This window comes from Lepidochelys kempii, chromosome 8 (genome assembly GCF_965140265.1).
Source record: "Lepidochelys kempii isolate rLepKem1 chromosome 8, rLepKem1.hap2, whole genome shotgun sequence".
NCBI lineage: Eukaryota > Metazoa > Chordata > Testudines > Cheloniidae > Lepidochelys > Lepidochelys kempii.
Window position 1 is genome coordinate 8,869,609 of NC_133263.1, and position 15,069 is coordinate 8,884,677.

General features: G+C 45.3%; 1 protein-coding gene across 11 annotated transcripts in view; it reads left to right on the plus strand.

Moving 5' to 3' along the window:
* Window positions 1-7,854: 7,854 nt before the first annotated feature.
* The window catches only part of RASGEF1C (RasGEF domain family member 1C), a 116,516-nt gene continuing 109,301 nt past the window's right edge, over window positions 7,855-15,069 (plus strand). For 3 of the 11 annotated variants that reach the window (XM_073355434.1, XM_073355436.1, XM_073355433.1), the window contains exon 1: window positions 9,642-9,704. In XM_073355434.1, coding sequence (XP_073211535.1) covers window positions 9,684-9,704 — 21 coding nt within the window. In that variant the 5' untranslated portion in view covers window positions 9,642-9,683. Of the gene's footprint in view, window positions 7,970-8,362; window positions 8,490-9,641; window positions 9,705-15,069 lie in introns of those variants that run through there. The other 8 variants (XM_073355426.1, XM_073355428.1, XM_073355427.1 and 5 more) reach the window with 5 other exon arrangements.

The following is a 15,069-nucleotide window of genomic DNA, read 5'->3' on the forward strand; positions in this document are numbered from 1 at the left end:
GATCTGCACACAGGCTGTGCTTCAATGGAACACTGAATGATTGCTGATGTCCTCTTCAACATGGCTCTGATTAATAGCTAATTTGAGCCCTTATGAGCAAATTTAGGCTACTGCTTCTTGACTTGCACAGTGATATGGCTGTTACTGTCACCTGGCAGGAATCCTGGCAAGAGAAGAGACTTGCCTATTCAATATATCAGCTGAAGTATTAAAGACTTTGCAAATTTTTTAATCCATTCAAGGCCCTAGTCTCTCCTGCTATAAGCCTATTAAAGTCCAGTGAGGCTACACAAACAGGTACATACAGTCTGAAATCAGGTTAGGCTGAGTGATGACCCTTTCCATACACAGAAGAAAACACAATACAAGTAACTGAGAGACTCAGAATAGAGGTCTCGATTCAGCAAAATAGTTAAGCACCTGCTTAAATCCATTACTGCTGCTATGAATGTGTATTATGATAGGAGCCCTAGCTCCTAGGAACTATCTGATAGGTGCTGTACAACTGTATAATAGAGACAGTCCCTGCTCCAGAGAACTCACAATGTAAGCTCATAGGCAACTGGTGGATACAACCAATGAACAGGGGGAGCACAAGGAAACAATGAAGTAATCATGGTTAGTACTGAGAAAGGTTGATCACCACTAACTAGCTGTCTCACCATCACTGAGTTTTCTGTAGGCATTACAGCACATGCCCCTCTTTCAGGACGTCCATAGGACTTAAGCATGTGCTTAACTTTAAGCATGGGTTTAAGTGCTTTGCTGAATTGGCGCCACAACGCTCCAGCCAACCACTTGAATCCTGGACCAAGATGAATTTCTTGAGCGTAGTGACCACTGCAAGTCTTACATGAGAATACCCCTGATGTTTAGTTGGGTTTGTCAATAGAGTTTCTCAATAGCTCTCAAACTGGGTACATTCTGTCCAGCCAGAAGAACTGAAGCCCCCTTATTTATTGTGATTTTTAACTTGGATTAAACCATCTCAACACAAATTCCAGTGGTCAGTGATGTCATAGATTCTTTCCACAGAAAACACTCCCTGGAGCATAATACTGTCAGGAAATGGAAGCCCTCTCACTTGCTGCTTGTATTTATTGTAAATACCCTGACTGAAGGCTTTTGTTTGGTGGTTTGAGAGGAAGCTTGTTTCTACCCTTCTCAACTGCACCATTGTCCAAGCCTGGAGAGTAATTAGGATCTGATCTGTGAAGAAAAGATCCAGCGTAAGAGACCTTTTATATAAGTAAGGATGAAAATAGTTTTTCCATTAGACTATCTAGGGGCTTTGTCAAAATAACGGTCGGCAGCAAGGAGCCATTTAGGTTATATCTACGGTTGGTGCTGGGTGTGAGAGTCACAGCTTGACTAGACATGGTAGCTCTCCTTGAGCTAGCGTGCTAAATATGGTAGCTGCGGTAGCACAACCAGCATGGGGTAGCTGCCCCAAGCAGGGTCTGAACAGGTTTGTATTCAGGGAAGCTAGCCCCTCTCGCAGCTCACCACGGCCCATGCTATTGCGGCTACACTCCTGTTAGCGCTACCGTAACCCAGGCCTGCTTGGTGTGGCACTCTGTCGCCCTCTAGTGGCAGCTACACCAGTGGGTGAGTCTGCTACAGCCTGGGCCAAGGGATGTATCTTTTAGCTAATATAATAGAGTGGCTCATGCATTAAGCTTCAGAGGTCCCAGGTTTGATCCCGGCCCAAGACAACCGGAGTCTGTCGGCATTACGCTAGCTCAGTGAGAGCTAACAAAAGAATGCGTGCTTGTGCTGGGAAGGACACACCCAGCTCCAAGTGTAGATGTAGCCTGAGTGTCATGGTGCTGTGGTTTCTCCAAGCTACCAGGTCAAATACTGATGTTCCTGTGACCCTCATTAGTCACAACAAAACTATGCCTCTGTCTTGCCCCAAATTAACACCTTAGTTCTCTGCGCCCCAAGAAATATAGCCCTGCCACCTCATTCCGGGCATTTTCTAGCACCGTGGAGATCAATAGGAATTTTGCCACTGAGCTGAATCGGTGCAAACAGGACACAGAGCGGGATAAGGCCTTTGCTATCTCACTAATGCCACATTTCTCAGACGCTGTCCTGGTTGGATCAACAAGTGCTCTCTTGTCTGATTCAAAGGTCTAAAGAGCCTTCACTTGTTAAGCAGTACAACTCCTCCCTTACCCCCATAGACCTATTTCCTCCAGCCAGCAAGCATTGCAATATTGTGGTGGTAAGGTATCCAGAGTTAGCTATACAGATACTGTGCATTAAGAGAGAGACAAAAATATGAGGGGGGAAGAGGGAAGAGGACAAGGGTTTACACAGAAAAACTTCTTTTGAATCCCATTCCCCTGCAGCTGATCCATGCAGGTGAGCCATCCCCCTTACATACACCCCAAAGTCACCAGAGGCAGCAGAACAACCCACTCTGCTGCTGCTGCTGCCATGTGGAATAGGTACCAAGCAGGGAGGGAATCCTCTATGAGATGCTAAGGAGGGGAGAGCACAGTGGGGCAAGAGATATTGACGGTGTCAGGGTTGTAAGACTGATGGAATTGGGTATGCAGTTACTAGGGGTTTGTTGAAGAGGGAATGAGTATGGAGTCAGATGTTTTGTGGGCAGAGAATATATTACCCAGGGAACATTGCTTCTCTCACTGACTATGGCTTTAAATTTTTTGATGGATTCCTTTGTTAAAAAATTGGCAGTATATCCCCATAGCTACCTATGTAATTAGTAGATAATACATCACACCCATTCATCAACATCCAATGTTCTTGCTCTGGGTGCAGTTCAATGTGTTTGATCTATGAATTCCCTATGTGGCTTGTGGTTAATGGCTGCCTTCGAGCTTGCTCTCGCCCTTTTTGCCATCACAGTAGTGGAGATCAAACGGGCTGGTTTTGCTTTGAGGTCTTTGACCTGGACTGTGATAGTGGCTGGCTGAGAGTTCTTGGGGGGGTGGGAGGGGGAGAAAAGCCATTGACTGAAATTCACTCCTCCTGCTGGTCTAACAAAGCATGAGTTTATGGCCTTCAGGGCACGATGTAAACCTCATCAACTTCCTCAGGCTTTTCTCTGGGGAGGAGGATGCATTGACTTGATGATCAAGGAGCTGCATTGAATTGGCACTGGTCAACATGTTCTTTCTCTGTTATATTTATGCGCAGGGCTAGAGATTTAGCGATGGGGCCCAATTTACAAAGCAAATAAAATAAACTGATGTGCACAAAGTCAATCCGATTGGATAATTGCCCATTAGTTTTAATATTAACCCAAAACCAGCAGGCAGAGCTCTCCCAGGGAGAATACTGTTAACTGCTGCAAACTTGACTTTACAACCAAGAATTTCTTGTTAAAAATGAATAAAAATAGATGTTTTGCTGCAACTTAAATTTTATAATTGTGTTCAATCAAATTACTCTGCAGTACTTACTAGATGACAATTGTGTAATTGATACACGTCTCCGGTCTCTGTCACAAAGACAATGGTCAGTGCAAGCATTTTGAAAAAGATCAGGTTCCTGACAGAAGAGGAAATCTATGTTTAAATAACGTAATTATAAGCAAGACTACAACATCCTATGTGCTGTTGATTGGCGTTCTTTTTGCTGCTTCGTCAATGTAGTTTTGTGCAAGACACTCTGCTAGGGAGGGCATAAAATGAATTTCCGGATGATCAAATAGGACAGGATGAAAGTAATGGTAATTCCACATAGGCATAGCTGTACCATGCCAAAACTCGCTCAGTGGGAAATATGCTGTTGAATCCCTGATGGAAAAGCATGCTATTAAGTCTCGGCTTCACAGTCTGATGTCTGCATTGCAGTTTAGAACATACAGGGTGACACAAGGCGGAGGAACATAGCCATGAGAGATCTGTATCCTTCCCATGAAATACAGCATGTACCCACTTTCTTCTTTTCCCCTCCAACTCTTGGTAGCAGTTCATCAACTGAGGGCTAAATCCTAGTCCCAGCAGACAGCTAAAGCAACCTGGCTGTGTGCTGGGAAAGGTCTAGGGGAAAACTAAATCCAGGCCTGCAGCCATTGCACTTCCACTCTGCAAAGAATGGACAGTGGATTCACATTGCCAGAAATCCCTTATCCTATCCCCAAATTCCCCTTTTAGCTGCATACGTAGAGCAGTGGTCTTTAGACAGCACTTATGAACTCTGTAGGTTCCACCAATCCTGCCCTCTGGCTTCATCACCCACCCATGGGCAGAATGGCATTGCTGCCACTTCATCCCAGGCTCTTTGCCTTTTGGGGGGAGGATTTCTCCTGGGGGGAAAGAAAAAGGGAGGGAGGAAGAAAGAGCAGGAGAGGATGGAAGGAGAAAGGGAATCTGAGGCTGAAAACTTTCTAACGTTCCCAACAGATTCAAAAAAAAATTGTGAAACAGAAAATCTACATTTTTAAACAGAATGTAACAATTCTCTTTTTTATAGCAACGTTTCTCTTATGCAGGATGTGTCATCTGAAAAGAATGTACTCCATTTTACTTCTGATTCTATACCGTTTGTGTTAACTGCCATTGCACTGTGCTATGACTGTTTAGCATTGCCAACCATGAATTACTTTCTTGTATATGTCAATTTGAGGCAGGCTCTACACTTTTACTGTAATTTTTGTATTTCAGATTATTAAATTGTTAGTACTGCAGGTAACAAATAAAAGAGCAGATAGAAATTAATAGAAAAATAAAGGAATTACATAAAATAGTTAAGCAATGGGATGACATGTAACGTGGGGTAGTGTGTGTGCATAAGATCTATAATTCGCTACCTGGAAGCATGCCACATTGATGTGAATTTTAACAGGTTTTTTAGCGGTTCATAAAATAAAATAGCTGTTATGAACTGCTCAGAGTTCAGAACTGCATGACCACTTTTTTGGATGACTGTAATAGTCAAAATTACCATTTTTCTTCTAGCAACAAAGAATTAAAGTTCAAGCAGCTGAGGCTCTTTTAGCCTGGTGTGATGCTTGTTGCAACTGACAAATGATCCTAAAACCCTACCTTTTGCACTAAAAGAAAATTTTTGTTGTTTACTGATAGTATAGGATCCACTGGGTGTGTGCATTTGTGTTTTCAGAAAGCAAAATTTAAAAACATAACAAAATGGAAATAACAATCAGGTGCTAGACCAATACCATTGATACTGTGTCTGACTGTATGGGAAGTTCTCTTGCCTCACTTCCAAGGGAAACCTTTGTGATAGACTTCAGGGGTAGCTAGAATAGAACATCTTTGAGAATGTGGTATAATGTTCAGCCAAGGTAGAACAGAAACTAGAGAAACCTATCAGTCCCTTGTCTCTACCCTGCCTGCTAGCAGGAACCTCTCTTTCTAGTAGGTATATTAAAAATGAAGGATAATATCCTCATGGGGGAAGGGACACTGGATGGGTCTATGGTGGAAAGAAAGCTAGCTTCCATGGGACATAGAAATTCATAGAAGGCTAGGGTTGGAAGGGACCTCAGGAGGTCATCTAGGCCAGCCCCCTGCTTGAAGCCGGACCAATCCCCAATTTTTGCCCCAGATCCCTAAATGGCCCCCACAAGGATTGAACTCACAACCCTGGGTTTAGCAGGCCAATGCTCAAACCACTGAGCTATCCCTCCCCCCCAACCATCTATTATGTGGGGATTCAGAGAGGAAGAGGCTGGAAATGTTAGTTGTTATGGCTTCATCCTGCAGCTGTAGATCTTGGGGATCCTTATCCATTGTGGAGTCACAAGTCATCTCCTTACTGTCTGCTCAGGGCCCCACCCCTCCCCCACCCCGCTCAGTTGAGTAGCAGCCATGGAGGGTATTTTCTGCCCAGAAATCTAGGTGCAGAGTCAGGGAGCAGACCCTCACTCGTACAACCCTCTTCCCTCCAGCACCTACAGAGCACAGCCTGAAGCCCACAGCCATGGCGGGGCAGGTGCACCACACCAGGGCCAGTAGCAACGTATCACCTCCTTCCTGGAGCAAGATCTCTAAGCATAGGATTGCACATTAGTGTAGATCACCCAGAGCCTCCCCAGGCCAGTTATTTCTTCTGTCCCTCTGGTGTATGTGGAATAATTATCACAATGTACATCTTCTCATTAAATCCAGTAAACACTCTGGGAGAGTGACTTACTATAAGTGAGGTTTAGACTAGATGACCTTGGGCTCCATTCTGTCTTCAATGCACAGTGCTGACTTTTTGTTTTAAGTAAAAGTTCAAGTTCTGGGCTTCTGTAGGAGACACAGCCCAGGGGCCCCTAGCCCAGCATAGAGTAGCCAGGAACTGCCCTGCTTAAGGCAGCCTCAGCTCCCAGGGTTCCTACATGGTAGCTCTGCAACCTGAATTGACCCTGACTTGCAGTAGTCATGTGCAGTATGAGAACTCCTGCCTTGTCCCAGACACACTCTTGCTGCTGGTGTTTGCACAGGGGCCCTCAGCAGCCCTGTGCTGGGGGCATTCTCCTTTGGCTAAGGCTTTTTATTATTTATAAAGTCCAGTTCCAGCAGGTCCTCAATGGCTCAGAAAATGGCTCAGGAGCATTTCACCCTGTCACCACGTGAAAGAAATCTGGTCGAGATCAGTACTGCTCAGAAGTCATTTCCCTCCCTTGACTGCTTGGCCTACATGAAATTAATTAGTGGGCCTGGCCCATTTTCTAACATTTACACCCTATACGTGGCCTGCTCTTGTTGGCAGTCTCTAAAGAGAGACCCAGGCCTGAATGGAAATAGGGACTGAACTGATCTGTGTAGGCCTTGAGCTAGTCCCTCCTGCTCAGAGGTGATGGAGAGTATAGGAGCCCCTTACACTGGCAGCCTCTGTTCTCTAGATAGAGGTAACTTCAGGCTGCAGGGCTGAACCTTTTCTCCAGCACTAAACTAGCCTTACAGAGAATGGTTCAAGCTATTGCAAATGCTTAGGAAAGTGAAGGCTTCTGCTCTGGTCCCTACATATATTTTTAAAAGAATGTGAACTTAAAAAAAAAAAATCTGCTCATTGTTCTACTGCCTTGTGTGCCAAATCCCAGCCAGGGGGCAGGGTTTTCAAGGAGAAGTAAGCTTCAGTGTAGTGTAGTGTCTCTCTCTCCCTTCCTGTCATGTCCTACACCTGCACCTCCCCTCCAACAAGGGATTCTGTGTGTGAAGAAGGTCCCGGTGCCTGTGTTGGCCCCTGAGCCTGCTGCTCGCCTCCTGCACGAACTCTGCCCAGTAGCCAAACTCCCATGTTGATTAGCTCAGCTGCCAGCCCCCATTACCAAAGAGAGAGGGTATGATTCTATTAGGGACCAGCTGTCCTGCCTTAGCCTCTTACCCGGCTGCGCCCTCCCCTGGCACACTAGACTCAGAGGCTTCCTGCCTCTTGGACTGGAGTGGGTGCCCCGGCTGCCTGGGAACGCCAGGGGGGAGACTCCCTGCTCCCCAAAGACGCCGGCAGCTGCTTCCAGTTCCTACCCCTGCTCAAGGGCTCCCCCTCTCCCAGCCCTCTGGGACAGGCACCCTGTGCCCTCCAGGCAGGAGCTGACTGACAGCAACTAGGGCCAACGGGGTGCAATCAGAGCCGGAGCCTATGCGGCGCTTGCACCTGTCTCCTGCCCAGGGCCTAGCGCCCTCCCTGCCCCCGGGCGGCGGGGCAAGCGGCGCTCTGCGACCCCTGGGAAGCCGGGTGGGGTGGGCGCGGCGGGGAGGGGGCGAAGCCGCTGCCCGGCGCGGCGGCCAGGCGGCGCTCTCCGCCCTCGCCGCTGCGCCCCAGGCTCTCCGGGCTGCTGGGAGGCGCCGCGCGGAGCCGGCAGCAGCCACTCGGCAGCGGGCGGAGGCGAGCGGGTCCCTCGGCGGCGGTGGAGGGGAGCTGCGCTGCGGGGCGCTCGGCAGGGGGCTGGGGAGCGCGGCCAGCCGAGCTCCGGGGATTTAGCCAGCGCGGGGCTCTCTCCGATGGGCTGGAGCCGGGGGAGGACGCGCGCGGAGCTCCGGTGAGTACAAGCGTTCGCCTCTCTGCCCTGGATGGTCCCGCTGCCTGGAGGCGCGGTGAGCATCCGCCGCTGCCGCTCTCCCTGACCCCGGCACCTCCAGCGCCCCCCCTTCCACAGGGCTCGCTGGAGCCGGTCACTGGCTTTGGGGTTTTTTTGACCCAAAAATATTTAAAAAAAAAAAAAACCCTCTGCAGACGTGGCAGGACAGAGCTGCCCTGTCCTCGGCTTTAAATGCACGTTGGCAGGGCTGCAAAGCTGGCCTGTCTGCTTAAACAAAATGCACCCCCGTGCATCTGTGAACGTGACCAACATCTGTTGTGATGCACCTTGGCGTGTTCTCCGAGCCCTGGTTGGGAGCGGGGGGCATGTTTCTAAATGTGGGATTGCAGACCGGACAGGAGGGGAGTAATGCAGACAGACTGGGCATTTACCCGCATGGGGAACCCTGAGATCTAGAGATGGTTGACGATGTGGACAGATCCGCTTCCAGTAGCGTTCTGGCGTTTCTCGTGTGGGGAAGGTAAACTTTGCGTTTAACGATGCAGTCCTCCATCGATTGATGATGCAACCCGAAGCCGATTAGCAAAGGGATGCGATGCATTGTCATTTGTTGCTGGAGAAATGGGGAGTTTGACGGGGGATTGGAGGGGAATGAAACTGCCCTCCGCGCTGAAGGGTTGTGAGAAATCCGGGGGAACAGCGTGGGACTGGAGGATCCCCAATGGTTAGGGCCTGATTGGATGTACTTAAATCAAAGTGGGGGGGGGGGGCAATCAGTGCCGGTAGCACTGAAGTTGTTGAATTAGGCTGGAGGGGTGTGCGTGTGTGTGTTTAGAAATGCGTTCTTCTTTTTGTGGATCCCAAACACCTCTTTCAAAGTGATGTGTGGATCCAGTTTGTAGGTGCTCGGGTTGCCTACTCACAAGGAAACACCTGGCATTTTACCCAAGTTTTTCATTTTTGTGGCTCTAACTCCAGTTCCAAAATCTTGACCGTGCGATATTCTTTTATTGAGAGACAGTTACCTCTTTGCACACACGTCCTTCAGTGAGGGTTTGGGAGAGCAGCCAGTAGTCTCGCTCTGATGCTTAGCTTTATTTCCATTAGGAATCCTGGGCTACCAGGTACTTAGCTTGAAACATTTGTTTCAGGCCCAACCCTGACATATAAAATCTCAATCGGAGAGTAATTTTCTTTAAACCAAATTTGATTTAAATTGACGCAGCTGTTGGAGAAAAACACTGGGAAAAATGTCCTTTCAGGGGCTGTTTTCTCTGTCTCAGGTTTTAAAGACAGCTTTGTTAATAGATTCACTATTGTTGTTTTTTTCAGGAGATTAATCTATAATGTGGCTGACTGGCTCCTGTTATTTAAAACAAACCCTCAAAATGGACAAGTTAGATTCTGAAAATCACCAGCTAGGCACTTGCAATTGTTTAGAACAGCTGTAATATGCACATTCCTATTAACAGCGAAGTGGTTTCAGTCCCTGGCTTTACCTTTACGGTTGAAGTGAGCTGTAGCTCACGAAAGCTTATGCTCAAATAAATTGGTTAGTCTCTAAGGTGCCACAAGTCCTCCTTTTCTTTTTGCAAATACAGACTAACGCAGCTGTTACTCTGATACCTGTTATATATCTCTGTGGCTCTCAAAGATTCATTTACACTATGAACAAGTCCCTAGTACTAATTAGCACTCCACGGGAGCAGCTGCAATGGACCCTGTCTGTAATCAGGTGAATACTACGTGCTGGAGATTGAGACGATATAGCCAGTGATGTTGTGATGCATGGTGTGAAAGATCCACTCCGGCAGCCGGGCTTCAAAGAGACAGTAGCATAGTGTGAAGCTCAAGGCATGAGAGATGCTCAGGAACAATTTGTTCCTGGACTATATTTTCGGAACCCTTTTTAAGTCTTTGTTGGTTTAAGCCACTCCATGTTAATTTAATACGGGTTTTGTGGCGTAGCTATCTGTAATCGAGGGAAGATAATATTTACACTTACATTTTCTCTGCTCTCTCTGTGTGTGTGTGTTTAACCGAATTCTAAAATAGAAAAATCTACATTGCAGTGAAGAAAACTGCTGCTCAGGAGTTTTGTATATTTAAAATTTTCTTCACTGCAGTAGCTTCATGGGATACACGTTTTGGGCCAAATTCTGTTACACTGGTGGACAGCCAGAGTGACTCTGTAGTCACTGATTTAAATGGAATCGCTCTAGATTTACACTGGTGTAAGCAAGAGGAAAATTTGATCTATTATTTGATTATGTTAAATCATATAATCTTGCTCCATTCTACCCCAGCATAACACAAAAGGCCCAATCCTGCAATCCTTACTCAAACAAGTTTCAGAGTAACAGCCGTGTTAGTCTGTATTCGCAAAAAGAAAAGGAGGACTTGTGGCACCTTAGAGACTAAGCAATTTATTTGAGCATAAGCTTTCGTGAGCTACAGCTCACTTCATCGGATGCATACTGTGGAAACTGCCAGTGGAAAAGGCAGTTTCCACGGTATGCATCTGATGAAGTGAGCTGTAGCTCACGAAAGCTTATGCTCAAATAAATTGCTTAGTCTCTAAGGTGCCACAAGTCCTCCTTTTCTTTTTACTCAAACAAAACTCCCACTGATTAGAACCTGCCCTGCCAGGTTCTAACAGTGGGACAGTTCATGCCATCTAGATCCATGCACAAAGCTAGGGAAAGTTGCCTCTTTCTCTGGCCGCTGCAGCCCTGCCCATCCCAAATTACCCCCACCGCCTCGTCTCACCCCATTGCCCCTTACCCTTTATTTCCCCCAAGGCCACCACCTCACTTTACATGTGCATTTTCTCCAGGGTCCAGGCACCTAATTAGTGGAGCCATGACTGCAGGGCTCCACTAATTTGGTGGTGGGTGGTCCTTCATTCTCTCATATGCAGCCGCCCAGGTGCGCACCTTATAGGGAACTATCTGCAGATCACTTGAATGGAGCTTGCGGGCCACTGGTGGTCCGCGGACCACAGTTTGAGAACCTCTGCACTAGAGTGTATTAGTTTTATACTGGAAAAATTCTCTGTCCTGGGATCGACGATTTCTTGGAAAGAAGATGGGGAAATTTAACATTCTACTTCGCTGCTGCATTAACCTGCCTTTCACATTTTGCAGTGGTTTTAAAAGATATAATTCCACCCCCACCCCCGTTTGTCAGTTTAGAACAGTTGGAGATCTTAACACTTCTCCATTGGAGCCTGCTGTCCTCCTAAAGCACAGAGTTTTAAATAGTCTTAATTTGATCAGCAAAGAGGAGGATCATATGCTTATTGAACCCTATATCACAGCTCCCCCAATTTAGCAGAGGAAGAGCACTATGTGATGTTAAAACATAGCACATTTTACTGAAGAAGAGCCATTAGTCGATGGGAAACAGAAAACATTTTTATTGCCCCATCAAGCCAACTTTCTCTAATGATGTTCAGTTGAAAGGATTTAGAGTGGTATTTAATCAAATTTAGGGACAGTAATATTAAAAGTCCTTAGAAATAATTAGCAGCCTTCTTTAGAGTCTTGGGTAGTTTAGCTGGGTAAGAATGTGATTCATATTTTTCACATCACTGGCTGAGTGTGGTACTGTTGTGTGTAATCTGGATAATGTTTACAGATCTTTCAGCAACCAGGCTCTCTACTCTGGTCCTTCAATTGCCCAAGGCTTTGCTTTATATACTTCTTTAAAGCAGAGAGTTTTCAAAATTGTACCTGGAGGCCAGCTATTTGTGTATACTAAAGGACACGGGACACTAATCAACCAATCAGCAGGCTGGTTTGATGCAACAGGAAATACTGCTTCATGCAATGTGCCATTAGTGCATGGAACATATTGCCACAATATATCATCAAGGCCAAGAGTTTAGCAGGATTCAAAAGGGACAAGACGTTCACGTGGATCACAAGCGTAACCTGAGTTAGAATAGTAAATATGAACATTAATCAAGAGTTTTGAAAGGGATATAAACCTCCTACTTCAGGGTTTAAGCCAGCATCTAACTACAGGGAGTTAAGAGAAGACTTTCCTGCAGTGGACAGGTTATTATTATTATTGTATTACTGTACACTTAGGAGCGCTACAATATCTCTGCTATACAAACACAGAACTAAATATGGTCCTTGCCCCAAAGAGCTTACAGTCTAAGTATAAGACAAGAGACAGCAAATGGATACAGACAGATCAATGGGGGAGAGTACAAGGAAACTATAAGACCACACTGGCTGGCATGATAGGCTGTGGTTTCAGCATACCAGCAACCAAGCCAATGGCAAGGTTTTTGCAGACTTCACAGCAAAGGAGAGTTTTCAGGAGGATAATGTGTCCATTTTATGGATGTTTAGGGGGAGCTCCTTCCAAGTTTATTATCCCATAACTGTCTACAACACCTCCTCTGAGGGATCTGGAACGTGACCGCTGTTGGTGCCGGGATCCTGGAATAGGTGACCTGTGTTAGTCTGATTCAGTGTGGCAATTCCTATGTTCCAAGAGGGTCTTTTAAAACTATCCCAGCTCCATCGTATCTAAGTCCTCCGTGGGTAAATTAAATTTGCATGGTGAGATCAGTGTGCTTTCTGCTCTGCTCCTGTCCTTGATGAATTATAGTTTTATTTAAAGATTGTTAGGCTGGTTATGGTGGAAATATTTTGTCTAAGATTGCTCCTGTGCATCCCTCATGCAGACGGGCTTCTTTAGGAATACAGAAATTGGCCAACTTGATGCTTCGCTGGGGTGGTACGGTATTAGTTCATGTCCTGACATTGGTCTTCCTTTGTGTTTCAGAACAGAGGAACACTATTCTCTGCTTTCAGGGTTTGATCCTGCAAAGTACTGAGCATTCTGGCCTTGATCCAGCACAGCACTTAACCCTGTGATTAACTTCCTGCATGTAAGCAGTCGCACTAAAGTGCTTTGCTGCATCATGACCCAAGTGCTCAGCACCTTGGCAGCGTCGAGTCTGCTCTCCCTAAATGTTGGGAACTGACCTCCTTCTACGTTCAGTGGAAAGAGTAATTAATATGAATATTTCAAATAATGTCCATATGGACCAGAAATCTCTCCTGATTACTACTTAGTGCTTTTCATCTTCAAAGTGCTTAACGAACACTAATTAGCCCCGTAATGAGAGGCGTGGACATTGTTATCCCCAAACCTGTGCTACGAGTACTACACCACAACTGCCCTGAAATCAGGAGTGACAGCGAGTTCAAACGGCAAATTCCTTGATATTTCTGAAATGCTCTCAAAGGGCCTGACGCATCAGCCATTGGAGTCAATGAAAAGGCTCCCATTGACTTCAGTGTCCATTGGATCAGGCCCAAAACCAAAATACTCTCTGCCTGCAATGGTAATCAACAAGCATGTTAAAATACTATCAAATTATAAACCTTTATCCATGCTGCATCTTGCTCAGGTGGAGTAGGCAAGGAGTGGTGGTGATCTCTGATTCAGGGCTCCCTGGTCCTGGGACACCTTAAGAGGGAAGTGTTTTGCTTTTGTTTTCTGCTGCAGGTGTAAGGTTCCTAAGGTCAGCAGAAGATCAGGCATAGCAGAGCTCAGCTTAGCCAAGTCCCTGATATGTCCCTTTATCCCCCTTTACCCGGGGAGGGGGAGATATCTGGCACTAGCATAAATTTCCTCTGTACAAGAGAAATTCTCAGCTGGAATCTCAGGCTAGTGTAAAGCCACTTTATACTGCTTGCAAAGCAGACTGGAGAATCTGGGCTAGTGTATATATACATATAAATATATATAATAGGCATGTGTGTGCGCATGCATGTGTGTGTGTTAAAGGTTGGTAAGCAAACCATAGTTGTTTCCAGTTCTGACATTTAACTACAGTAATTTATGGCTCTGAGCTGCCTCTCTGCATGGTTTTCCTTTGCTTTATTTCAGCACATTCCAGGAATATATACAAAGAGAATGGCTGAACTTTAAACACAGAAGAATTTGCTTTGCATTGCTCACACTTTGTAATGCTCATACCTGACATTTAGAAAGAGTGTACAGCAGGCATGGGGTCTGCCTCCATCATCGATGGATTGTACCCACTTTGTCAATAAGGGTCACAATCCTTAGATACTTAAGAATCTTCAACTGCTGGAATCCCAGGAAGCTGTGATGCCCAGAAGTGCCTTTCTCCTTTTGTGTTTGATACGAAGATTTTTGTCTAGAGCTGGTCGAAGATTTTAGACCAAACAATTTTCTGCTGAAAATATTTATTTGATTATGTCAACAAATTTTGTGGGAGTGTACTGATTTCACTGACATTTTTATGGGATGCTAGTGAAACATTTCATCTGACTTTATTATTGTAACATAAAAGTAACATTATACAATATACTTATATTTATAATGTTGTAAATTATATCACATAAAAGTTGAAACAAAGGCAACAGGAAACATTTAGACCTTTCTGAAATGAAATATTTAGGAATATTTAGTTTCATAAAAAAATCCAAAATTTCTACTTTTCCATCCCAGTTTGGTATAAAACCACATTTTGAAATCTCAGAATTTTCCACAGGATGGAATTGTGTTTTTCACCCAGTTCTAATTATGCCCAGACTAGGGTTATGAACGTCCAGCTTGACTTGCTCAGTGCACTCTGATGTTCACTGGTATTATGAATAGTGTGGCCACATCTCTACCTTTTTAGAGCATTTTCCCATCTAAATTAACCCTCCAGTAATATGAATGACCCAATGGGCTTTCAGTGGTGCCTGTTAGGTCATAAACTCCATCAGTTAATAGCACTTCTAGTTGTCAGGCTCTTTACTGCAATTCTGCACCTGGCATTTATGAATAGACACATTAGTAATTAATATTCATCTTATTTTTCATCTGTTGCTTCAGGGGAAAAAGGTCCTTTAATCTTTTATCTCCTGTTAGAAGTACATGCCAGGTTATTTGGCTGAAGAGAGACTTTCCTTCTACCTCTGTCATAGCTTAAAAGCTTCACCATAGTTTCCCCAGCTGATTTTGTCCTTTCCCATTTGGCAAACATTGATCGTGTTTCTCCTTATTTAAAGCACATTAAATGTAACTGTTTCTTTCTGTTTATAATCTTTGTTCTGCCC